This window comes from Natrix helvetica, assembly GCF_964273705.1.
Source record: "Natrix helvetica genome assembly, chromosome: 7".
Lineage (NCBI taxonomy): Eukaryota > Metazoa > Chordata > Lepidosauria > Squamata > Natricidae > Natrix > Natrix helvetica.
In genome coordinates this window covers 56,388,819-56,416,249 of record NC_138558.1, presented here as the reverse complement: position 1 = coordinate 56,416,249, position 27,431 = coordinate 56,388,819, and the positions used below count along the sequence as shown (strand labels likewise).

The 27,431-nt window shown below is 38.2% G+C and overlaps 1 protein-coding gene across 11 annotated transcripts in view; it reads right to left on the bottom strand.

Moving 5' to 3' along the window:
- The window catches only part of GRIA2 (glutamate ionotropic receptor AMPA type subunit 2), a 216,546-nt gene extending 189,917 nt beyond the window's left edge, over positions 1-26,629 (bottom strand). For 8 of the 11 annotated variants that reach the window (XR_014175904.1, XR_014175905.1, XR_014175906.1 and 5 more), the window contains exons 1-2: positions 26,157-26,625; positions 25,335-25,475 (exon numbers count right to left, since the gene is read on the bottom strand). Coding sequence is in view for 3 of the 11 variants with exons in the window: in XM_081959665.1 (XP_081815791.1) it covers positions 25,335-25,475; positions 26,157-26,250 (235 nt within the window). In the remaining 8 variants the exon portion in view is untranslated. Of the gene's footprint in view, positions 1-25,334; positions 25,476-26,156 lie in introns of all 11 variants that reach the window. The other 3 variants (XR_014175902.1, XR_014175903.1, XM_081959664.1) reach the window with 1 other exon arrangement.
- Positions 26,630-27,431: the final 802 nt, after the last annotated feature.

Genomic DNA, 27,431 nt, shown 5'->3' with positions numbered 1-27,431 from the left:
AGGACCTGAGAGCAGATGTTCAACATGGCAAAAACAAGTGAGGCATGGGATATCAGACACAGGATACATAGCCTTTTATCATAAAATTATTTATAGGATGGCTGGCAGTTCCGGGGATTGTTGATTTAGAGCCAGATAAAAATTATTACACAATCTTAGTGGACCAAAAAGTCTGGTACTTTAGGGTCAGGATTTAGGATCACATCTCTCAAAACCAAAAGAAGTGGCAGGTGGATGAATTGGAATAGCTAATTGACTGGCTTAATTTTGGATCTGGTTAGAGTTGCTAATCCTAGAACTATTGATGGCCCAGAAAAGTGCAAAAACTGCAGGGCTAGCCTAAGACCTCGCCAGAAGCAGAGAACCTGAATGGTTAAGATACTGAATTCAGATTGAGGAAGCCTACAGTAAATTCACTCTTAGCCACAAAAGGTCACAGGGTGATTTTGGAGATTTTCTCTCTGTGAGGCACCCTACCTTAGAGGACTGATATTGTGGAGAAACATACCCCACACTCCTCGATCTACTGTGGAAAAGTGGTATATAAATGGGATATATAAGTTGGCTATAACAAATAAAATAATAATATAATGCCGAAGACTGAAGAAATAGGGAAGAAATAGGTAAATAGGAAATAGGTAAATAGGAAATAGTTGAAATAGGGAAGAAAATGGTAAGAGAGCACCTGTCTACCCTAGACGGGTTCAAATCACCAGGACCGGATGGATTACACCCCAGGGTTCTGAAGGAACTGGCAGGCAAGATCTCAGAACCACTGAACTATATCTTTCAGAGATCCTGCCACACTGGGGAACTGCCAGAGGACTGGAAAAGAGCTGATCTGGTTCCCATCTTCAAAAAAGGAAAAAAAACAGATCCAGGAAACTACAGACCTATCAGGCTGACCTCAATACCAGGAAAGATTCTGGAAAAGATAATCAAGCAACGAATTAGCGAACACCTAGAAGTAAACAAAGTAATAGCCAAAAGCCAACATGGGTTTGTCAAAAACAGATCATACCAGACTAATCTTATTGCATTTTTTGATAATGTGACAAAATTAGTGGACCAGAGGAATGCCATTGATATAGTTTACTTGGACTTCAGTAAGGCATTTGATAGGGTAGACCATAACCTACTACTAGATAAAGTAGAAGAATGTGGGTTAGACAGCATCACCACCAGATGGATTCATAACTGGCTGACCAACCGCACTCAACATGTAGTCCTCAATGGAACTGCATCTTCATGGAGGGAGTACCCCAAGGCTCTGTTTTGGGCCCAGTACTCTTCAACATCTTCATCAATGATTTGGATGAGGGAATAAATGGGGAACTCATCAAATTTGCAGATGACACCAAGCTGGCAGGAGTAGCCAACACTCCAGAAGATAGGCTTAAGATACAGAAGGATCTTGACAAACTTGAACATTGGGCACTATCTAATAAAATGAAATTCGATGGTGAAAAGAGTAAGGCTCTACATTTAGGCAACAAAAATGAAATGCACAGGTACAGTATAGGTGGTACCTTGCTCAACAGTAGTAACTGTGAAAGGGATCTTGGAGTCCTAGTGGACAACCATTTAAATGTGAGCCAGCAGTGTGCAGCAGCTGCCAAAAAAGCCAACACAGTTCTAGGCTGCATAAACGGAGGGATAGAATCAAGATCAAGATCACTTGAAGTGTTAATACCACTTTATAATGCCTTAGTAAGGCCACACTTTGAATATTGCATTGAGTTTTGGTCATCACGATGTAGAAAAGATGTGGAGACTCTAGAAAGAGTGCAGAGAAGAGCAATAAAGATGATTAGGGGACTGGAGACTAAAACATATGAAGAACGGTTGCAGGAACTGGGTATGTCTAGTTTAATAGAAAGGACTAGGGGAGACACGATAGCAGTGTTCCAATATCTCAGGGGTTGCCACAAAGAACTATTCTCCAAGGCACCTGAGGGTAGAACAAGAAGCAATGGGTGGAAACTAATCAAGGAGAGAAACAACTTAGAACTGAGGAGAAATTTCCTGACAGTTAGAACAATTAATTAGTGGAACAGCTTTCCTCCAGAAGTTGTGAATGCTCCAACACTGGAAGTCTTTAAGAAGATGTTGGATAGCCATTTGTCTGAAACGGTATAGGGTTTCCTGCCTCGGCAGGGGGGTTGGACTGGAAGACCTTCAAGGTCCCTTCCAACTCTGTTATTGTATTGTATTGAAATTATCTTGCCAACTAAAGGGGAAAAGAAAAGAAAATCCAACAAACATCGTTTTTCCTTTCTGACAGGAAAGACACGATAGTAATAAATGATATAAGATAATAACAAATTACTATCTTGCCTAAGGCAAACACCTTATTCCGCCTCATGCTTCAGTTGATCTAATCCCGAGTACAATGCCCCTTCAAGCAACAGCTTCATATTTTGTTTTCAGATAACACAGAAGAAATGTAGACAGTACTGGTGGAGTTGCCTAGCAACAAACTACAGCTCTTCATTTCTCTCTCTGTTTTCCCTTGAAATAAATCATTATTTGATGAAATTCCAGTGAGAAGCGTCTGCAATAGCTTTTCACAACCTCAATTTAGTATATTTCTCAAAGCATTTGCTTGATTTGTGTTGCTATTATAAATATCATGCATCAATATATTTTAGTTTAAATTGATTTTCTATTGATATATATGTACATCATATATATGTTATTTTCTATTGATACATATTTAGATGCATGAATGTGACTAGGTAGTATGTATTTATAGCTATACATCAAAATCAAATGTTTCAATAACATAAATTCACATACATAAAACTGAAATATTATTTTTGCAAACTTTAAATTAAACCCAAGGACAAACAATTGCCTAACAATTAATATATTGATTATAAGTCTTAATTAGATTATGGGATCATTAAAAATACCTAGAATGGAATTTGATAAATATTAAATACCTAGCATAACAATCGGGTTATTTAAATATTTGATCTTGGTTGTAATATGTGCCTTCAAAAACAACTCATGAAGGAAAAGTTATGTAGATCGTGAGTATGTCTTCCCCTAAAAGGTAAAATTCTCAGTGAATTTCAATGCAAACTATTTTAATGTTTCCTCCTCTCACCCCACCACTTTCCTGTTAACAGATCTGTCAACTTCTATTTTTCATTCATGGATGGGATAATTGTCTAGCAATCTGAATAGTTGAAAAATGATAAATAATTGTTACTTGGATTTTGAGATTTGTGATCTTGTACGCACCATATAGGATAAGTGATTGTTCAATTTAAGATTACTGCATTCTATACAAATATAGAATAGACCTTCTTAAATTATTTAATGTGGGAAAATATTGTTCCTTAACAACAGGTAAAGTATTCTACAAGATAGAATCCAGACAATACAGGAGAGGGAAGGCGGGAGGAAGGCAGGGGGAGAGAGAGAGAGAGAAAGGGGGAAGAGGAGGAGGGACTTTTGAAGTTAGAAAAACTTATCTTGTGTTATAAAAAAAGAATAATCTGAATCATTACCACTTTCTTTCCAAATCTACAATTATTTTGATAGCTTATTGGAGAAAGAAATATATTGATGTGTTCTAAACATTTCTTAAGTGCAAAACTATTGTTAAATTCTTGAAAGTATGAGTATCTATGTATAGTGGTGTTTCATTTCTTGTATTAAATCAAATCAAATCAAACTCAACTAACTCAATTAAGTCAAATTCAACTATAGTCAAAATCAGCAAGGTAACAAAAAAGAGCTAAGACTGTAATTTTCATATAAAACCTAAAATATTTAGACTTAAAAATAGACTAAAGAAAAAATGTTAATAAAATGCAGTAAAACAAAAATTGATAAAATAAAAACAATACAAAAATAGAAATATAATAAAATAAAAGAGAAAAGAAACACATAATGTAATTCTTCTAAGTACAGCTATATCTGCATGTAAACTGGAATAAAAAGGGTAGCATTTTTATTAATTTATAAAGTACTTCTGGTATTAATTTTGAAAAGATGAATAGATAAAACATAAAGTAAAATAGAAATATGTCTACTTTCAGAGTCTGGTGGAAGTAAGAAATAATCTAAAGAATGTTATTTCATATGTTCAAGTGGTAAAATAATGTACTCATTTTCCTATTGTTTCCCTTCTGTGTAAGGATGGCATAGTTTTCATGGGATATTATTGTTTATCCCTGAAGACCAGGAGTGGATTTCAAAACATTTTACGACCTATTCTGTGGGTACCTATTTTACTACCTATTTCTTTCTTTCTTTTTCTTTCTTTCTTTTTTCCTTTCCTCTGTGGGAAGCAACCCCCCACCCCACCCCAAATAACTGCTGAATGTCACCATCAAAGAAGCAAGTATGGAGTTTACTTTATGTCTCATGCTGGGTTTCTCAAATCGTCCAACTTGTTATGAGCCATACACAGATTCAATTATATTGGTAAATATTTCTAAATAATTACCTATGTTCAAGTTTCTATAATCATTGAATTAGTCATATAGTATTATGCTTTATAGGATAATGGATGCTACTGGACCTGGACTTTGCACCAGAACCTTATCCATGCATGCCACAAAATGCTGTAACCTGCTGTAGAAAATTGGAAGGAAGAAAAAGAAAAGTGTGTTGATATACTGGATCTAGGCTTGTCTACTCAAAAGTAGAAAAGTACCTAGCATAGACTAGCTCTACAAATTGGGGCCAATCAGTGGAAGCTTGCCAAGACACAGGATAAATGTTTATTTATTTAAGAACTCTCCTGATTGCGGTATACTTCATTACTAACTCTCTGTGACAGCCCAACCATACATACTCCATACCTTGCTTCAAGCAAAAGAAGAGAATATGACTCTGTTTGACATGTTTATTGTTTTATACTTTTTTCCCTGTAAACTGCCCAGAGTCATTTATTCTAAGATGGGCGGTCCTATGAATTTGACAAACAAACAAGTATCTTTGGAAATCTTAACTGTCCCCTGGATTTAGCAACATAAATTATCTTGCCCTTGAATCTGAGTTGCCAGTAAGAGTTTTATACAAATGCAAATCTGTACTCCTAAAAGTCTATGGCTTAGTATGATGAGTTCACTACTATATCTAATTCTTGAATTCTTTCCATTTGATTTGCAAGACATGCCACTTTGAACATCACCGTTGAACATGAACAATTCAAGATAAGTAAATAAGGTTTCGCCTTTACAGTTCTAGCTTATATTTCAATTCTTCACTTTGGGAAAATAGAACACTTAAACATTGCTATATAAACCAAATAGTCTTGCCATCCTACAAAAAATCTCATTAACAGGTCACAAAAATTGGCCAGTCACTTTTGACTTCCATTGTATTATATTGTTTTCTATATTTTCTCTGGAATCATGCTTTGCTTGGTTTCAGTTTGATCATTTTGTCCTGCCCAGACTTTTTTGAGTATGCACTTTAGCATACCACACAATACCTAGTCTCAGTTTATGGGATAACTAGGAATCTTTAACCAGATTATTCTATTTAACACTTACAATGACCCACAGGAAGGTGGAATGCAGGATTAAAGACTGGAGGTCTGCAAAAATATTTCCAAAGGAGCTGTAAAAAAAGAACAATCCAGATTTCTCGATGAATTTAATATGTAATAGCAAATGAAACTGGATAAAAATTTGATTTCATCCACTCTTTTATCAGCGGATAAAAGAGGCAAAGAAATATAAAAGATAACTAATATACAAAAACCTGATACAGGAATAGATCTATGACTTGTTCTGGGTGGGCTGCATTCTTTGTGCCCTTCTGTTGTGTGCATCTATTTCAACTGAAATGACAGTTCTCTCTCCTGGAGAATTCAGATCTGCTTATTATTATTCATGTCTTTGGTAATGACTGTATCTTTTGATATGGATATAAACATGAAGCTGCCCTTAAAGGGTGAGGATGCAGGTATTAATAAATGTGACTTCTAGGCTGCTTTCTGAAGTTTAGTATTTGAATCATATCACGCTGATTCTTTGCGGGCTTTATTTGCACACTGATTTGAGATGGTTATCATCTATATAGCTCTAAATAACTTGGGACCAGAATATTTGAAGGACTCTTCTCTAATTAGCAAAGCTTAAACATGGGGAGGCAGACTAGAAACACTACTTCAAATCAAAAAGCTAATGAGAATTGTGCCACCAATGCCATACCAAACATTTGAAACAAAATCACAGAAATGTTAACACTTAAGTAGAAATATGTAAGTGATCTACTGATTAGAACAGTGCTTCTCAATTTGAGGAACTTTAAGATGTGCTAACTTCAAACTCCCAGAATTCTCCAGCCAGTGTGTTGCTGAGGTTGAGAACATTGTGTTAGATGGTATCTAGAACAATATTAGAAAAAAAATAGAGAAAAACAAAATTCTGAACAGCATTATTGCTGTATTATATAGTTAAATAATATTTGTAGTACGAGGTCTAGCCTTACATGCTCCATTTTCAGAAATTTCCAGTTTTATGAGAAAGAAACAGCTGGTGAAGGGACAAATTGTAATTTGGGAGCATTGCATGTTAATGGCAGACTTAAAGAATCCAAATATGTGGAATTAAATGCCAGGACAGTATATGTAAAGCAATATTTTAAAAAGTTTCAGAACAGAACATGTTCCTTTCTTGCATGTTTGTTGCTTCCAAGGTTACATATGTAATAAAATGTATTGTGATTCAGTGTCTAGCACACAAGTTAACTTCATGTTGAACAATAGGATACATGCCTAAGATAATTATTCACAAAGGAATAAACTTTCTTGGAAGAAGATTTAAAAAATTTACACCCTTCACTACTGAAATAGAAATGGCAACAAAAATATTTTTGGAAGGTATCAGTAATATATTGTAATATGTATGTATGTATGTATGTATGTATGTATGTATGTATGTATGTATATATTTTTTATTTATTTATATTTGAAATGCATGTAAGCATGACACTGAATTAACTATATGGATTCAAACAGCAGCATTTCTGTCTTACTGACTTAGAATATTTGTCTAAGACATGGATTGAATTTGGCAACATGTGGATTCAAAAAAATATCATCGCTGCCATTTTTTATTGCAAAAAGAATGCAAAACTACCCAGGAAAAGGGAGTATGTATTATTCATTATGCCTCATTTAAAATGTCTTTGTATAATAATCAATGTGGATTTCTTGATGAAATAACATCATATAGCAATAGCACTTAGACTTATATACCACTTCATAGTGTTTTACAACCTCTCAATGCGGTTTATAGCATATTGAACCCCACAATCTGGGTATTCATTTTACTGACCTCAGAAAGATGGAAAGCTAAGTCAACCTTGAGTTGGTCAGAATCGAACTTCTGGCAGTCAGCAGAATTAGCCTGCAATACTGCATTCTAACTACTGCATCACCATGGCTTTTATATGCATACATTTTGTTTTTTCTTCTTTTTACATTGGCAAAACATTATGCAAAGTCATTATACTCCATATCTTCTTATTTACCATCAGCACTAAATTGGCAAAAACAAAATTAGCATGTCTGAGAACTAAAGCTTATAGGAATTTTTATTCTTTAATTTAAGAATATTTTTACCTGATATCTACAATCATGCTCATGTCAAATTATTCTCATCAGATTTTTCTGATGGGCCTGTTTATCAGATTAATGTTGGGAATAGTCAAATCTTGGGTCAAATCATAACTGTTCAACAACAATTCTATTTCAGATTGTATACAGCTTCAGATTGTCCACATAAAAGAGATGCAATAGTTGGCAGATGTTTTTGATGTTTGATAGCCATGGCCTGAACATTTTCTGTATTTTTGGAATCAGTGCAAACACAAACAGTAGTGAATCTTCTTAGAGGATTCCTGTCTTGATATTAACCTCTCCCAATCTATCACCATTGACCAAAACCATGTCTTCCATTGTGCCATCAATTTTTGTACAAAAATCTGTTGTCTCTACTGACTCTTGTTATTTCTGGCTCTTATCCAATCACGGCCGGGAATCAAATGCCTTCTTCAATCCAATCTACATTCAAACTGGTTTTGTTTGTTTGTTTGTTTGTTCATTAGATTTATTTGCTGTCCATTTTGCCTTAAGATAACTCTATATGTTCCATTCTGAAGGGTAACTCGGTGGGCAAAGACTGAGGTGAGACAGTATTGCTCAAAACGATCCCTTTATTGGGATAACAGATAACCAGTAACTCACAAGCAACAGTAAAGGCAAACAGCAAAGAGAGAACAGAACCCCATCTGACAGCTCTTTATAAAGCAGCGGCTGTCAGATGGCAACCTCCCACACACATCCCTGCGGCCAATTCGCTCTCACAGGGAGGGGCTTCTCCTGGTGCCGTCCACTAGGCAATGCCAACGGGCGACACCAACGAGTAGGGCCTTCTCTGTGATGGGCCCAACCCTCTGGAATGACCTCCCCCCCGACATTAGAACCACCACCGACTTCCGCTCCTTCCGACAGAAATTGAAGACACACCTGTTCCGACTGGCTGGCCTGGCATAATTTATAACGTCTACCTCCTGGCAAACGTATTTCTTACTAGTTTTTTAGGGGGATTGTTCTTTTAAATTTAATTGTATAGGATATTTGTTGGGGTTTTAAATTTTTAAATTTAAAATTATTTACTTAGCAGTACAGTTCTGTAAATCTTTTTATTCTCCTCTTACTTATTTATCTATCTACTTAATAATTTTAATTGTCTAAATTTTATAGTTATTCATGATGTATTTCTGATATGGACTGTACACCGCCCCGAGTCCCTTTCGGGAGAGGGGGCGGTCTATAAGCGCTAAGAAATAAATAAATAAATAAATAAATAAATAAATAATAAACCAATCAGCGAGCCGCAAATCTCCCGCTTTTGCTGCTGTGGAACAACCAATCAGAAGCATCTTGTACGTGGCCACGTCTGCGAGGCAGCGGACACAACACTCCTCCCCTCTCGGATGGTGCCGGGCGCCTGCGTAATCGTCCAGATCGTCTTAGTTCTGGAATGGCTTCAACAAGAGGAGGAGTCTGTATGGCTTCTGGAGGAACTCCCAGCGACTGCATGGAACTGTCGGCAGAGGATGGAGCCCAGAGCTGACGGTCTTCAGTGCAAGGTAAGTCTTGCGCCGTGGTCACCGGAAAGATAGACAGCTCGTTGTGTGATGGCAGATAGTCAGGCAATAGCACTGGAGTTTCATTGGGGCCTAGTGGTTGGTCGGCGGTCAGTTAACTGTCTGGGTTGAATTGGTGCCTACGTAGCTGATTGATGTGTCAGGGCCAGACATGCCTGTCCTCTAGGCTGACCCTGTAAGAACAGGTTCCTGTTATTTCAATGATGTGACCTGGTAGCCATTTAGGGTTGCCCCCAAAGTTCCGAAAGTACACCAGATCCCACAATTTAAATTCCCTGGCTCTGTTGTCAAAGTCCACCGGCTTGGAAGTGTCAAAACTTGGGTGCAGTCTATCAAGGTCAGTTCGGAGGCGGCAGCCCATCAACAACTTTGCAGGACTCTAGTTGGTCAGTGGGCAGGAGTTCGAATGTTGGGCTAGGAGATATCTGTCTATCCGGCCTCCCTACTCCCCTGGGCCTGACTTCTCGAGGGCCTCCTTTAGTGACCTGACAGCCTGCTCTGCCAGACCATTTCCTGCAGGGTGGAACGGGGCTACCAGAGCATGGAGAATGCCACATTCAGCCAAAAACATCTGGAATCGGGCAGATGTTAATTGCGGCCCATTATCTGAGACCCACACGTCAGGGTAACCGTGCATCATGAAATTTTCTGCAATGCTCGGATAACCGCCTCTGAAGTGGTTGATGCCATAAGATTGACCTTCACCCACTTAGAATAGGCATCAACCACAACCAGGAAGATTTGGCCATGGTACGGGCCAGCGAAATCCAGATGGATTCGTGACCAAGGGGCCTTTGGAATTTTCCAGTCCCTAATAGGGGCAGCTGAGGGAGCTGGTCGTGAGTTTTGACATTGCAGGCAGGCAGCAACCCAGTTTGTGACATCTTTGTCTAGCCCTAGCCACCACACATAGCTTCTATTGAGGACCTTCATTCTGACCACCCCAGGATGACCATCATGCAGGCTGGCAAGAATGGACTTTCCCAACCCTGGGGAACTACCACCCAGTTTCCCCACAAGAGACATTCTCCCTGCATGGAAAGCTCATGTTGCCTATCGCGGTAAGGCCGGAATTCTGGGGATACGGAATCTAGCGGCCACCCTAGCCTTACCCAATCCAGCACCTGGGACAAGATCTTGTCCTCAGCGGAATGACACGCTATGTCTACAGCTGAGATGGGGACCTGTAGGTCCTCTATAAGCAAAACTGTGGCTGCAGGAGAGAGGTCTTCGACTTGCTTAGGCAGAGGACACCAACTAAGTGCATCAGCATGCCCTAAGTTCTTCCCGGGCCAGTAAATTAGTTGGTAATTGTAAGCCGCTAAAAATTCAGTCCAGCACAACATTCTAGGTGATAGGGTTTGAGGGGTTTGCTTGTCCCCTGTGAAAATGCCCAACAGAGGTTTGTGGTCAGTGACCAACTCAAAGAACCGACCATAGAGGTAGTTGTGAAACCTTTTCACCCCTGCTACAGCAGCAAGAGCCTCTTCATCTATCTGACTGTACTTTCGTTCTGCAGCAGATAGAGTATGAGAGTAATACGCCAATGGGGCCTCAATGCCATTGGGCATTACTGTACATGGCTTAGAACAGTGCCAACCCCAAAAGGGGAAGCGTCACAGGCCAGTGTCAAAGGTAACCAGTTGCTATACTGTACTAAGAGCGCATTAGATGTTAACAGCTTTTTTACAGCCTTAAAAGTCCAAGCCTCTTGGATGCCCCATTTCCAGGCTCTCTTATTATCCAAAAGCCTATGAAGTGGCTCAGCCACAGAACCACAAAAGGCAGCATAGAAATTTAATAGACCCAAAAATGCCTGCAGCTCAAGTTTCTTTTGTGGTACAGGAGCTTCCTTTATCACTTCCATTTTAGAGGGAGTTGGATGCAGGCCATTTGCATCTATTAAATAGCCCAAACATTCTATTTGTGTAACCCCCATTTTGCACTTGGAAGGCTTCAAACTGAGGCCAACTTTCCAAAGTTGAGTTAGAATTAAACGTAATTTATTGATGAGGTCAGACTGATTTTTTTGTTCCAATGAGCACATCATCCAAATAAGGTATAACTCCAGGGGTGCCTTGTAGGCGCTCCATCAAGCTCTGGAATATCCCTGGGGCTACACAAATTCCAAATTGTAAGCGTTTACACCTGAAAGCCCCATGATGCGTTACAATTGTTTGCGCATCAGCTGTGGCATCATCCACAGGGAGCTGTTGATACGCTTGTGCCAAATCTAATTTGGCAAAAAGATCCCCCTGTCCTAAGGTGTGAAGCAGCTGTTGGACTACAGGAACAGGATAGGGGTGTACCTGCAAGGCTCTATTCAGGGTGCATTTAAAAGTCCCCGCACATCCTGATAGAGCTGTCAGGCTTGATTGGTACCACTATCGGCGTCTCCCAATGTGCATGGTCCACTGGCTCTAAAATTCCCTGAGCAATAAGCTTATTTAGCTCAGTGTCTACCTTAGGGCGGAGTGCTAGAGGTACCATTCGTGGCTTAAGTGTAATGGGCGCTACCCGAGGCTCTAAATTGAATGCTATAGGTTTTCCTGTATATTTACCTAGGGAGTCAGAGAAGACGTCAGCAAATTCTTTTTGCAGGCACCTGAAGTCATCAGTGGTTGTAGAGTTGATGCCAGAAACTGCTAGCCCCAGGGAGGTGAACTAGTCCAAACCAAGCAATGTGGGCAGGCTGTGCTGCACTACGATGAGAGGCAAACTGCCCTGGAACTGGGGGGTGGCCACCTGGAACTTCCCCGTTCCCACAATGGGAATGGGATTGCCTTGGTAGTCTCACAATTTGATGGAGCAAGAATATAATCGTTTCTTTGAAACGGTTGGGATTAGCTGCTTGAGAGTGTTCCAGGAAATGATGGAGCGTGCAAAGCCAGTGTCTATCTCCATTTTACAGGGTGCCCCTTCCAGGAGCACCGTGAGGTAAATCTTCTAGTCAGCCTTCCCTCTTGCTTGGCTGATGGAAACTTCAGGCTGTGGGCTGTCTTTTGAGATTGCAAAACAATCTTTGCGTGGTCTGACAGAGCGAGCAGGCACATTTTTGCCTCTAGGTCTCTCAGCATATTGCTCCCTCATTGGAGAATGCGACCTGCACACCTTGACCAGGTGCCAGCGGCGGCAAATAGCTGATCTAAAATTACAGTAAACTCTCACATGGCTTCCCCCACAACTATCACAATGAGGCCGAGGCGTTTTTCTGTCAGCCTTCTGTCTATTCCTATCCGCAGCCGTCTTTACGCGACTCACCTCAATGTCAGCCTCGGTTGAATCGTCGCTGTCCCCCTCGTCATCATGGTACACAGCAACTGGTTGGATAGCACTAGCGGAAGAAGGCAGGTACTTTTGGATCTCAGCTTTGGATCTCAGCTTGGGATTTTTCAGCCATCTCTGATGCTCTGGCCTCATTTAAAGCTGTTTGCAAGGTCAGCTCAGAGCGGGCTATCAATTGGCGCTGAAGCTGAAGATCATTTATGCAGCAAACTAATTGTTCTAATAAAGAATCCTCCAAACTCACAATGCAGGGCAGCCACTCTTAAAGCAGTCATGTAGTCATTGACGGTTTCGCCTTCTTTCTGCACTCTCTGTCTAAATGCATATCATCTGGCAATTTTAGATGGGGTCGGAGAGTAACGATTCTTCAATTTCGATATCAGAATCTTCCACAGAGCAGAGAGGACAGACTGAGGCGTGACTAGAACCCTAGCCGTTCCAAATATTTCCTGCCCACACAAACTCAAGAACCAGCTTTCTTGCGGCTATTGGACAGCTCTGTCAGCTCATGAGCTTCTAGAAAGCAATTAAAATGCTGTAAATAAGCGTCCCATGTCTCCGTTGCCAGGCTGAAAGCTGAAAAGGTCGCTAGTGCCACCGTCCTTAAAAGGACAACAATTCACCCCAAAAATGTTTTTCCTTTGTCTCACAATGATTTACTGTTCAGTGACTAAGGCAGCGTTCCTCTCGAACATACCACAGCTCTAATTAGTGACTTCACTGTTCCTTACCTCAGCCTCATCCCACCCTCGTCACCAGTATTCTGAAGGGTAACTCGGTGGGCAAAGACCGAGGCGAGACAGTATTGCTCAAAACGATCCCTTTATTAGGATAACAGATAATCAGTAACTCACAAGCAACAGTAAAGGCAAACGGTAATGAGAGAACAGAACCCCCTCTGACAACTCTTTATAAAGCAGTGGCTGTCAGGCGGCAACCAATCAGCGAGCCGCTAATCTCCCGCTTTTGCTCCTGCGGAACAACCAATCAGCAACGTCTTGTATGTGGCCACGTCTGCGAAGCAGCGGACGCAACATCTTCTTTTTAATCTTGCAGTTTTCAAAATCATCATCAATTATGGGCTGATATTTGTTTCTCTCCTGTTTGGGCAGCTTCCCTTCTGGTCGGGGGAGGAGGGACTTTGTTTACAACTAGATGCTGTTGGACTGCATCAGTTACTACATCAGTAAGCAATTTAAAATGTATTTATAATCAGGTAATTGGCCTGTAGTTGTCTGGTGCTGCTTTCTGTCTTTCAAAGCTAAGACGACATTTTTAAAAAAATCTCAGCAGATTTAAATGTTGTCCAAACCAATTCCAGTGGAATGGTAGGAAAAACTTTGTAAAAGTAAGAGCAGTTTTAGCAATTATTACAGGAGCTGGCTGGTGGCTAGTTCCTTCTTCTTTGCAGGAATATGTGTGGCTGCAATTCCTACTCTGTCTTTGTTTGGCTGCAATCCCTATCCTGAAGAGGGGGTTAGACTCTTCCAACTTCATGATTCTAACACACATCTTTATAATAAAGAATTTATCATGCAAGTATCATTTCCAAGTAGTTTAATCCTTAGACTGAAAACACAGCCACAAATCACCTTTAAAAGGACCTTTTTCTTTAACAGTATTTCTAAGGTTCTGTTATGTTGTTTCCTTTGCATCCATGAAGGAAGCAGTGAAACACATTCAGGACCATGATTTCTGGGATTTATTCCCTGTAAATATGTGTGTTGATTAAATGAAATGGAATAAATTAAAGAAGTGATCATTTCTTAATGGCAAAACAAAGCAAAACACACAGAAATGTGCTTTTAAGATATCTTGAATTGATGGAATCCTTTAAAAGATCACTTAACAGGAAAATGCAAAGCTTCACTTAGGCTTACAATTTTATTGATATTATATGGTTTACTGGTATCTTAATAAAATATCATTACTTGCTAAAAAGCTCAGGAAATGGTTTTACTGATATTTTTGTAGTATTTGAAAAACATTTGGATACATCATAGCACATTTACAAATATTTTTGTTAGCGCTACTTGACAAAGCATTCTTAGCTTACAGCATCAAGGGAAATGCAAGGTCCTATTCAACCAAGCATGCAAGGGAAATTTGATCAGCTATTAAAATGAAACATAAGTGACCATCACTTAAAAATATAATTTAATTATATTTTAATTACATGTATATGTATTGAATCCAAAGATATATAGCAGCCTAACTAATGAGAATTAATTCAGTGAATATAGCAAAGATTCATTTGGAACTTAGTCCCATTACACATTTTGACTAAATTATTACCAATATAGTTAAATTCATTTGCTATGGAAAAATGAATTTCAAATAGTTTCTAAGTGAAAAAGCCTAATGGTTTCTTTTATCATAAATCATTTGACATATTATAATATCACACTGAAAGTCAAAGAAACATGAGAAATCAAGATGACTTGAAGTGTTAATACCACTTTATAATGCCTTGGTAAGGCCACACTTGGAATACTGCATCCAGATTACTACATCCACGATGTAGAAAAGATGTGGAGACGCTAGAAAGAGTGCAGAGAAGAGCAACAAAGATGATTAGGGGACTGGAGGCTAAAACATATGAAGAATGGTTGCAGGAACTGGGTATGATGAAAAGAAGGATTAGGGGAGACATGATAGTAGTGTTCCAATATCTCAGGGGTTGTCACAAAGAAGAGGGAGTCAAACTATTCTCCAAAGCATCTGAGGTAGTACAAGAAGCAATGGGTGGAAACTAATCAAGGAGAGAAGCAACTTAGAACTGGGGAGAAATTTCCTGACAGTTAGAACAATTAATCAGTGGAACAGAAGTTGCCTCCAGAAGTTGTGAATGCCCCAACACTGGAAGTCTTTAAGAAGATGTTGGATAGCCATTTGTCTGAAACGGTACAGGGTTTCCTGCCTAGGCAGGGGGTTGGAGTAGAAGACCTCCAAGGTTGCTTCCAATTCTGTTATTCTATTCTAAATGAAACAGTGAAGAATGTACACTATTTTGCTATTTGCAGAAAACCATTGAAAACGTTTGTGTTTATCAACTAAGAATATTGACAATGTCATATTTTGCTCTGATATAGAAGATAATAATAAAACAAGGGGGTAAGTGATCAAAGCACTTTTTATCCAATATTCAGTGTGAATCACCCACTCAATTTTTGTTCATGCCACAAGCCTCTGGATGCACTATCACTGCATTTTTTCTTTGTATTAATTATCATATCCATGTTGCTTTTTTCAAACAAAAGCAATGAACAATGACAAATTATGGAATGGTTTGTGGAAATAGCTGTAGAGAAAAACCTTAAATTTTTGAATAAAATTACAAAGTTACAGAAAGTCTGCATTGAAATTTATACAGCATGGAAGAATAAACTGAACCAAAAAAGATTAGACTGAATGTGTGGTTATGCATATAATATAGCTTTACATAGCATTATGGGAGTAGAACTTTAGGACCAGTATTTTCCTACACAACTCCCATGCCTAATTTTTGCAATGGCAGCAAAATAGCATTAAAAATGAGTACTTTAAAAAAAATTTTTACAAACTGCTATAGCCCATAAATTAGGAGTCTGATAGAATTGTATCTGAGTAACAAATCTTACCAAAAGGCATAAGCTTTCACAAGCTCCATGTAGTTAGCTCCATGTAGTGGCTAAGCTAAATCAGGATTTAAATCTGGATGGCAGGAGTGGGGAAAGGGTAGACAGAGTGGCGATGAAGATATATTTAAATATGATTATGTAAGATATATACAAATATCATAACAATTAATATTTGCAATATGTTGAATAAATCCACTGTATTTGTTGAGGCCTTCTGTGATAGTTTGAAAGTTTTGCATGTAAGTTTAGCCATCTCTAGCAAAATTGTGCTGGTAAAGATTCTTTTTTTCCAGAATGATTCCTCTATGACAGTGATGGTTAACCTTTTTGACACTGAGTGCCGAAACTGGAGCACGCGCGCACTGGAACCCGGAAGAGAGCACTTGGCCAGTGTACATGTACGTTGGACCACCTGTCCGGTGTGCATGCATGCAATGAAACCCAGAAGCAGCTGGCAACAGCACGCATGCCCAAAGAGAGGGCTCTGCATGTCACCTCTGGCACGCGTGGTAATATTTTAACCTAAGTGGAAATTACTTTATCCTTTCTTTGATTCCTGATCTTAAACTTGAGTCCATTATAATGTGATGACATTGTACTGTAAGCTACCCAGAGTCACTTGATATTAGGATGGATGGCATATAAATTTAATAAATAAAAGTATTTTTTTCTAGGTAGAAAGATATTGCTGGCAGGTGATAGCATATATCATAATAGAGGAAGAATGTGTGATAGGATTAAATTTCTCATTGAATTGGAAATACTGAGAGTTATAGTCTTATCACATTTCTATGGAAGCACTAGATGAGAAGCACTAGATGCTTAGATGGTGGTGGTGGTAAGGATGGTGATGATTTATATACTGTCTGTTTATATAAATGTGTTATAATATGTCACATAAAATACATAATTTACTAGTCTCTTCCAAAACATAACCATATTGTTTTCAATATACTTAAAATATTTTTTTTAATCTTAACATTGGCTTATAATAAATACAGATATTTTCAGATAATTCACCATATTTCAAACAGTCTAATGGCAAGTGGAGTCCTGAGTTGCAATTCTTAAACATACGGTAAATCTAAATCATAGAATTCGGTTCATGTTTATATAGGGCATTTATTTAAAAGAGTCATTCTTAGTTGCATTACACCCGAAGCTACTTTAAAAAGTATTGCAAACGTCTCCTTATAAAACAAAATCATTTGTGAAACAAAAAACAAATAGTACATTTAATACTTGAATAGCTTTGTTTTCTCAAGATCCACACTGTTATAGCATTCCTCCAAGAACGTTTATTCTAATAAAAATAATACATAGCAAACTGATGAAAAGGAATGAAAATTTGTCCAATATCTCTATCGTGGTCCTTTCTGCAAGGGGAAAAAAAACCCCGGCTCTCATCAAAGAAAAATATACTCCTGGTGCAATTGTATAAAATACTAATAAATTGCAATCCTATAGTTCTTGGTATAGTGCTTCCTGAACCGTGTAATTACAATATTTAGTTTCAGTCTCTTTTGTCTGAGACTTTGAACTCTAGTGAAAATATAACATCAGATCATCTATATCACTTTCTTGACAATTTCCAGGGTTGGGTATTTTCAAGGATAGTAAATTCCGTCCTTGGAAAGCCTCAGAGAAGGTAGGGTAGGCGCCAAGTAGTTTAGGGGGAGATAAGAATCTAAACTCTCTTAATCTCTCTCCTTATTTCTTACCCTGATGTGTTCTAGGAGTAAAGTTATAGTGTCCTTGGGATGGTGTTTCTTTAAAACAGTAGTTAAACATTTAGAATAGTTAGATAAGAGAGATACAAACATTTTTCTCCCTTTATGTTTGCCCCAATGGACACCAGACCTCCCTGCAGGACACCCTGACCTCTTTACTTGCATAAAAGTAGCGAAGGAATCTGCATGGAAGGCTGCAAATAGCTGCTCTCGCCAGCCCAATGCACTCTGGAGGCCTAGTGTTAATGAAGCTGAAAATACAGCTTCCATTTGCAATAGGTTGTATCAGAAATGGTAGTATGTGAATTCTGGGAACAATAATCCCACACATTTGAAATGCATCGGATGGGGAATGCTGGCTTGGGAATGGTTTCCACTTAATTCAGATGTATGTATCCAGTTACACCGTAATAGTCTGAAAGAACAAATTCTGTAATGTCTTGGGAGAAGAAAATGAAGGCAGTAATATCCCTGTTTGTCTGTGGTAATTTCTAAAAAGTATTCTCTGTGCTTTCTACTCTCCACATTTTTGCTAATTTAGAAATCCCAAAAAGGTCCACAGAGTCAGAATTTAGATTTAGCTAAGTTCCTAGCAAAGTGGCCCCTTATTAATATTTTGATTCCAATGTATTTAGGACTTTCACAGTATAAGCAGGTTCAACAAGTCTGCAGAATTCTCAGAAGGTGTTTTGCAAAAAGTGGGCTGAGGCCAGGGGGAGGCAAAAGCAATTTAGGAAGTTTCAGTAAAAGAGAATCTGTCTTTATTTATTTTTTTCTCAGAATGTCACATGGAACAATAGTTCCTGAGGGACTCTGGAGACAGAAATTTGAATTCTGGAAGGCCACATTGCACAGAGATGGCAAATAGAATTCACAAATAATGTCAAGCAGAAATGAATATATTGCAAAACATTCTGTTCCCTTAAAATACCTGCCTTTCTGATCACAGAAAGCATGGGAAACATTCATGAGAAGTCTTGTGACTGATTTCTTGACATTTGAATACTGTAATTTATGTTTTTAATACACTTTTAGGACAAGTCTTAAAATATATCATCAACCATATTGCAGGTATATTCTCTCTCTCTCTCTCTCTCTCTCTCTCTCTCTCTCTCTCTCTCTCTCTCTCTCTTCCAGACCATGCACACACAAAAAATTGGGGGGGGGGGGGGGGCAGATTTGCATCGCTACATCTGTTTCCATTGCTGAGCATAAGAGAGTGGGTGAACAATAGCTGCAGCCTTTCTGTTGGTAGGTCCATACTGCCATCTGGTGGACATCTTCCTGCCAGCACTCTTACAAACGAGTTCTATCACAATTCCCTGCTTGTAAAGCCCACTAAGTTAAATGGACCTGTCTAATATTGATGTCTTTTATAAAATGTAGCATTTAATATGATATATATTGGTCAACTGCAGTATCAGATCAATTACATTTTTATTACAGTAAAAGTCCAAAATAAATTACACTATCTTGTCCTTAATTAAATATTTAATAATGCATACTTTTATATAATCATATTAAATTATTTACTTTTCTCTTTTACCAATTGCTTCGTAATATGTAGCAATGATATTTATAAGACAAAGACAAAAAAATGTAAGTTTGTCGACTATTAGATCGCTATTGTGTCACATTCAGCTTTCATATACTCATTGAAATAATTGACTACCAGAGTTTATACTCAACTAATTATGCACTAATACTTCCTGGCTTTCTTTTGTAGAACATTTATTAACAACTATTACCATTTTTCACCTAACTGATATTTGTTGGATTAGGATTAGGTCCACTACTCAAAAACATATAAAAGACAAAGAACAAAAGCAATTGGAAACCAATCGAATGGAGTTCACCAGGTGAGGATAACCAATATATTCATAGTGTCAAGTCTTCTCGTCTTTCTTCTTGCTGCATTCCACATAACTTTGCTTTTTCTTCCTTAATCTTTAGTCACAGCTACATTCAGAAGTAATGTATTTATCAGAAAGGAGGACAATCTAAATTAATACCACCACTATTCCTGCCAATAAAGATTGGATTGAAAAAAGCTTATATTCTCCCTGAATAAAGGACCACATGCATATTAAGATTATCTGCGGGAAATTGTAGCCTTCCTCTAAGGTTTATACAATCCACAGAAAAATATGTGCTATTTTGATTCCTACATATTCTGTTTTTAATTTGATGATTTTACTTACTCGCTTGTTTTCTGTTGCATTAATTTGAGCTATGAAAGGATACTACTAGCATAAGTTACTCAGTTATGAAATTGAATTTCTTAGCAACTTTAGAAAACAGTTGTGGTTCATTTTGGCATATATCATTTCAGGCCTATTATTAACAAACAGCTATATATTTGCATATATAGCTGTTGCATATCTGAGCCAAAAATGAAATCTACATGCTTTTCAGGAGTGGCACTGCCAGTTAAAATTGACATGTAAGCAAGTTTTGCATGATCCAGCGATTCATCTTCATCAATAGAAAATTAACTGGACACAATAGTTAAGATGCCAAATCTTCTCAGATTTGACTTGGCAAATTTTTGAGAGTGATTTAAATCCCTTCTTATGTGGTATAGGATATAATTGTGTGGAAAGTCCCAATGGCACCAATTAGGTACAATGCCATGCAAATGTAAACCCCACACCCTCCAAAGTTCTCAATAATTTCTTCTTTGGGCTTACCTTGTTCATAACATTTAAGCTATACTAGAAACAAATTAAGGAAGGTGTAATTGTAATTATCTATTTATTTTCTTTTAAAGGCATAGTTAGACAATGGAAAACTGTTAGATACATGAATTTATCTTCTACACCATCTTGTTCAAATAATTAATATTTTATTGCTCCTATTTTAGTCAATATGCTACAATGAATACGTAAAAATATTTTTTCATTCCTATGATGTCACACTAAGATATAAAAATTATAGTGAAGAGGCTGAGAATAAATTAATAGTCAAGAATCTTACTTTGTCTGAAGTTTATCTCAGCATTTCAGGATTATTTATCTTAGCCAAATGTTTTTTACCAAGGCTGAAGCAAATCATTAATTGATAGTCATTAATTTATATGCAATTCTTTTTTTAAAAAAAATCAACATTACTATACTATATCATAATATATCATAATATATTTATAGCATATTCTGCTATATGCATATTAGTAGCTTAGAAAGCAATTATACAATAAAAAACTGGTTTTTAGAGAGGTTTTACAATAGTCTTCAGCAAGATATTAAAAGATAAATAAGCCATCCGACCCTGTGATGTTAATATCAAAATATTATATACCTCAATTTGTATTTCCTAACCCAATCCAACTGTCCTGATCACTGACTAATATTACTTATATTATGAAGATTCCAGAGAATTATAAGTTAACTATATTTCAAATGTTAAAGGAATATGAAATACTGCCAACAAATGAGAAACCTGTTAAGAAAGAAGGAACAAATCCATAATCTCAACCCAAGCTAGAGATATGGCAGTCCATGCAATATGATTTAGTTTAATCAAGTAGATCTGCACATTTTTTCCTATTGCATTTAAAAGAGAGTGATGGCAGAAGAGAAAGTCATATATTGGGGATGGAATGATTTTTCTTACAATGCTTCGACTGAATCATATGCAAGCCTGTATGTCACTCCAGGTGTCCCAACTTAAGCATTATTTGCCAATATATTTTGGGCATGAGTTCTATGTTACTATATAGATCAATATCTTATACCAGGCTAATAGGGGTGAATATAGGAAGGAAACTTCATTCAAATGAATTTGCAAACACTATGTGATATACCTGAAAGGAAGATCTTTGGGTAAGTTCTGCCCACCAAGAGGTTAGAGAAGTGGGGGTTTGGGGCCAGGCCTCTTTGGTGGCTACCGTTACCACGTAACTACTTCTTTCTGAGGTCTGGTCAGACCCCCGTCTTGGGCCTCTTTAAACTTTTCTAAAAGCAACTCTTCCCCTGAGCACTCAAGGCTTAATTTTGATGGCTCTGGTGTATTTTTTTCTTACAAAGCATGAATTGTTGAGCATGTTATAAAAGTTCTATCAATCTTTTTTCAACATGTTATTGATTTTTTTAGTGTGAAGTATCCAGATTTTTTTTAAGCATGGGATAATATACAAATGATAATAATCTTTATTTTCCAGGATGAACTTATTTTATTTATTTATAGCTGCCCATTTCATACTTGTGGTTCTCATGTTAATTTATCATTTATTTAATATTTTCTCTTCTATCTCATTCACCTTTTCCTCTCCTTTCTTCATTATCAAGCTTCACTTCTTTGCATCTATATGACATGAAATGTCTTTTTCCTATGTCTTTTTCTGATTCTTCAGATCAGTCATACTGAACAGAACAGAATAACAGAGTTGGAGGTCTTCTAGTCCAGCCCCCTGCCTAGGCAGGAAACCCTATACCACTTCAGACAAATACTAAAAATGGTAACTTTTAAATTAATACAGTTCTGTATAAAGCATCTGATTATATAGTTAAATGTTTTATTTCTAATATTTTACCAAACTTTGATATTCATTAGAGATTCATCATCTCCTATAAAATATATTGTTATGGTTTAATTGTGACTTTCTTATTTATGTTAAGTGTATAGTAATGTCTTATTTATTAGTAAATGAGTTAATTTGTATTCAGTTGTAATGCTAGTTCATTATAATCTTAATTTCAAAGTATTATGGCAGGTTAATTTAATTTGAATTGTTTTTTCACTCTGTGATTAGTTGTATTTTGTTTCTTTAAAAGTCTTGTGTTTATTTTTATTTTAAAACTTTTATATTTCTCCATTTCCTGATTTTTCAAAGTATATACTTAATTGTCCCTGGTGAACCCAGTGGATTTATTGATCTTGACTATACCACATTTCTAAAAAGAGGTGGTAAGGATCATTCCTTCCTAGACATCTTTTTTCTGCCCTAAAAAGAGAGGAAAATAGATGAAGAAAATGTATTCTGCATATACCCAGAAGCCTTTGGGTTAAGTTCTATGATTTTGAAGGCTATGCTTTTGAAATGAAGATAGATTTAAGACTTGACTCCTACCTGTAATAATGGGCAATTAATCACAAAAATACAGGGCTGACTGAATAAGTTCCTTTAATAAGTCTACCAAAAAATTAAAATAGCCCTGGATACATGACCAACGATGAGAATAGTCATACATTTTCCTTTTGTCCAAAGGTTTTTCTGGGAGACTCTTCCCCCTCGGTCTCTCTTCTCTCTCATAAAGAATTCAGTGAAACCTTTAACATTATCAATTTTGAAATGTGAAATTTCAGTGGTATTATACTATTTAATAATTAATACAAGGGATGAAAATTGGTATTGCCTACATAAGCCTACTCCACAATAAAATAGGTTTAAGATGAACTTGGCGATGTTTCTGCTATGACAGCTATTACATTCAATATGTTAATTTTCACTGCAGACAGCTGCATTAAGTATAATCTCTAACCCATGAATGGGTAGAATATGCTTTTCCATCCATAGGGCAGTTCATGGTTTTAGTTAGCATTTCAGAGTTAATTCATGTGAGGAATTTGCTCTCTCAGAAGGTGTCAAAATGCCAAAGTACATTTCTAATAATTCTACCTAGGACTTATTTTTCTACACAGGCCATCATGTAGAGGGTCAGTCCAGCCACCATTCTCCAACTACACGACTTTTAAGGTGTTGTATTGATATTCTACAAATCTGTAATGTGGGTTTTGTATTCATTCAATTCCAGCCTAAAATTAGTCTGTAAAATCAGGAATCAACACTTTCTTGACCATTGTACTCCAATGAATTGTAATAAGTTTAACAATGTCCAATTCAGTGGTGAACATCTTAAGAGATATTGTTAAACAATGAAGTGTAATAAAGGACACATTTCTGTAGGTAAATAACTAAGTGAAAATAAAATGAAATAATGACAATGGTTGTTAGTTTGGTAGTAGCAGCTACAATAATTTGTTGTTCTATCATCTATCGCCTAAATAAATGTGTTTTTCAATTAAGGCATGGATAAAAAAACTGAAAACTAACAACAACAACATAAACCCAAGCAATTTCAGGTTCGCTTTGGCTCAGTATTATTTTTGTTAGATGATCTTTCAATATCTACAACATTTATTTTGTTGAAACTGCCTGGAAATGTATTTATTTATTAATTAGATATATATACCACCTCTTAACTCATGGTGGCATATACATCACTCTTCCCTACCATTTTTTACTCACAACACGTCTGCAAGGTACACTGGAATAAAAGGGAGTGCCTAGCTTAGTTATCAAGTGACCTTCTGTAAAAGCCAATGGATTTGAACCAACCTTGTACAAGAAGAATATCAAATTAAGCAGGAGGAGGAAGACTGTGCCATATGTTTATTCTGGATATGGTAAAGATTCATTGAAGATATGCCAAGCAAGACTGCTATTCCAGTTATCCTCATTCTAGCAGCATTACTGTATAGGAAGAGACATTTCTACCCCGAATTCAGAACCTTGGTGCCTTATACTCATTTCTTTCCTCCCAAAATCAAGAGAGAGCTCCTTAAAGTAATGTGATTTATTGAGAAAGAGAGAGGGGCAGTATAATTCTAAAATGGTAAAATTGCAAAAAGGAAAATGGCTGATCAGTATTTCTGCAGCTATTGCTTTTCAGAGCAATAATCCAGCTGCAGCTTTTGGTTGCTTCTTCTAGCACTCTCCTTCCATGTATTTTCTTCCAAACCAAGCAAGATGTCCAAGGTTTGAAAGAGGCATAGGAATAATTATGTTTTTTAGCATACATCCTACATGGAATCTTGCTCCTGATACAGCCATCTCAAGGGATATAAGTGATTCTCTACCATGTGCAACCAGACAGACAGCCACCAATACAGTATCCAGAAGAAATAACTCACAATCACTCTCATTTTACCTACTTCAGCTTATGCCGTATATGTCCCATATATATATACATATACACACACACACACACACACTTATAATATATAAAGGTAACATATGTAATTATCAGATTTAAAATGTCTACACATTCTGCAATAGAAAACAATAAAACAAATAAATAAAAATCCAACCCCAAATAGTCTGTTGTTGCAAGAGAAAAAGAGAAGAATTAATTTCAAGAAGCAAATACACCAGCATAAGTGGGGTGAATTTTGGAAACAAATAGAGAAAACCACACACCCCTCAGACATGTGGGCCTCTGATATTGAGTAGGGTGGGGTCCTTCCTAAATGAAGCCAATTTATATAAAACAGAAAGAGAACTGTACTGTGCTTGCAAATCAACTGCCAACATAAGCTGTACAATCCAGTTTGAAAGGTAAGGGGTGGGGGATGGAGGGATCACAGTGAGAGATAGGATGGATACTTCGTATTTTAAGCTCCTCGCCCCTCCACCGAGTTTCCCAAGATTGTTTTGGGAGAGATAAATGCCAAAATCATTATCCTTATTCTTTGCATTATTCACAATGGCAGTTGCTGCCCCAACCCTACCAATCTAGGGAACACAATGGTTCACAAGGAGAGATTGATTACTCACATGCATTGGTGACAGCAAAACTGTTGGCTACCTCCAGATTGTCAATGTGCGGTGACAGTCGGAATTCTGAAGTGGAAAACTGAACCATTCCTACACGAAATGCACTGTATTCCTGATCTGCTCCTCTGGGGAAGAGCCCTCCTGTTGGATGACAGACAAACATAAAAACAGAACAAGAGACAGAAAGAAGGAGAGAGAGAGGACATCAGGGCTGAAGGCTGAGCTGTAGGAGTATCAGCTCTGCTGGGGGAAATAGCTTTGGAACTTGCCTTAGACTAGAATGGCCTCCAATCTTACTGATGTTGAGGACAATCTGTCCTAATCTACAGTAGTGGTCATATCTTGCTGTTTTTCAGCAATTGCAAACCCTGATTAAGTTTGGTGGACAGGTTGAGGGTGGGGGCGGGGACCACTCTGAATATCCTTCACCATGTTATGATATGCATCCTTCACTGATCCAGACCCCTTCTGGGGTTTTTAAACAAATCCATTCATGGGATCTGATTCCAGGGGGAAATATCATCTGTACAACTGGTTAGCAAAGGGGATTCTCTTTTAAAAGCCATTTGTGGAAATGAGCTGTGTTTTAATGGGGAAAAAGTACAGCTGGGAAGCAGTCATTTGAATTGCAAAATAGGCTATTGGGAACTGGTCTCTAAAGGCGGCACTCTTTGCATCCATTTCCTTCAGCAAAGAAGCTCAATTTAAGTTTACATGCTGTGAATTGGGGTTCAATCAAATCTTCTTTAGAGGAAGAACAACACCCCCCCCCCCGATTTTGAGAGATGAAGACAAAAGGTTTGATCTGAAGAGGACACTCACCTATTTGTATGCCGTTTGAGTAGACCCCCCAGATGAATCCCTTAACCAAAAGAGCCAGGAAAAGAGAAATCTGCCGATTTTTTTGCATTGCCATGAAAAGTAGAGCATCCACCAAGCCAGAAATATTCCTCTGCTGCTGCCTCCTCCTCCTCCTCCTCCTCCTGGTCTTCCTGTTTCACTACTACCGCCTCCTTCTTCCCTGACCGTTTCTCGCTCAGCAAATTAGATCCTCTGCATATTGAGCAAGCAGCCGAAGGACTCGAGCTGGAGAGGATCTCCCAGCAGAAGCCAAAGGATCTGGGTGCTGGCGAAGGGGGGACTTTTGGCCCGCTGCTGCAGTGCTCTTGGGGCTAGCCCAAGGAAGAAAGAGGCAGCTTGAATGCAGTTTTTCAATGCTGCTGTTGTGGTCCCGACGCTTCGGTACATCCAGCTCCTTCGTAGGCTATCACACACATTCACCCCTCTCTGTCACACACACACACACTCACGCGCGCACACACCACACATGCACACACACGCACGCACTCCCGGAGTCCGGTTAAGGCAAAGGAAAGGAAAGAAGCAGGCGTGCTCGTGCCCGCCGCGAATGCTCCTCCGCCCCCCCTCTTTGCTCGCCCCGCGCAGGCCTTGAAGCGGGGAGGGTGGTTTCTTCTGCCGCACGGCTCTCCTGGTTGAGGGGTTTGCCGTTTCAGCACCGGGGACAGCGCCAATGAAGCCTCTGTTCGCAACCAACCCACTCCTCAGCCCGCCCCCTTATGCTGCAGTAAAGCACCCCCTCTCATGGCAATCGTGGTTAGTTTGGCTCCCTCCCTCTCCACCTTATTACGATAAGTATAGCCTTTTGGTCTCGGAAAACATGATGTGGGTTGCACAAGATGCAACTTGGAAATTGCCTGGCTTTCAAAGCTCCTTCTCTCCCCCACCCCCCCACCGCCACCCCCGTCCCCTACTCCGCTGATTCAAGGAGCATCTTGGAGGAGGAGGAGTGTGCTGCTTGCTTTGTATATGCGAATCCCCTTTTAGAAATCATACGTGGTGGTGCTGGAGGAAACGGTTTTGAGGAGAAATGGAAAGGAGAAGCTCCCACCTACTGGATTCTGCTTTCCTGACATTCTGACTAAGCCATCTTTCTGAAGTGGCACACACCCACATACACAAATAGGAGATGCAGTTAAATATGGTTCTGAACAAGCTGACTGCCAGATTTTTGGGGTCTGCATTAAAGTTAATGAAAATGCTGATAGGTTCACAAAGCATGTCACCACACTGGATTGC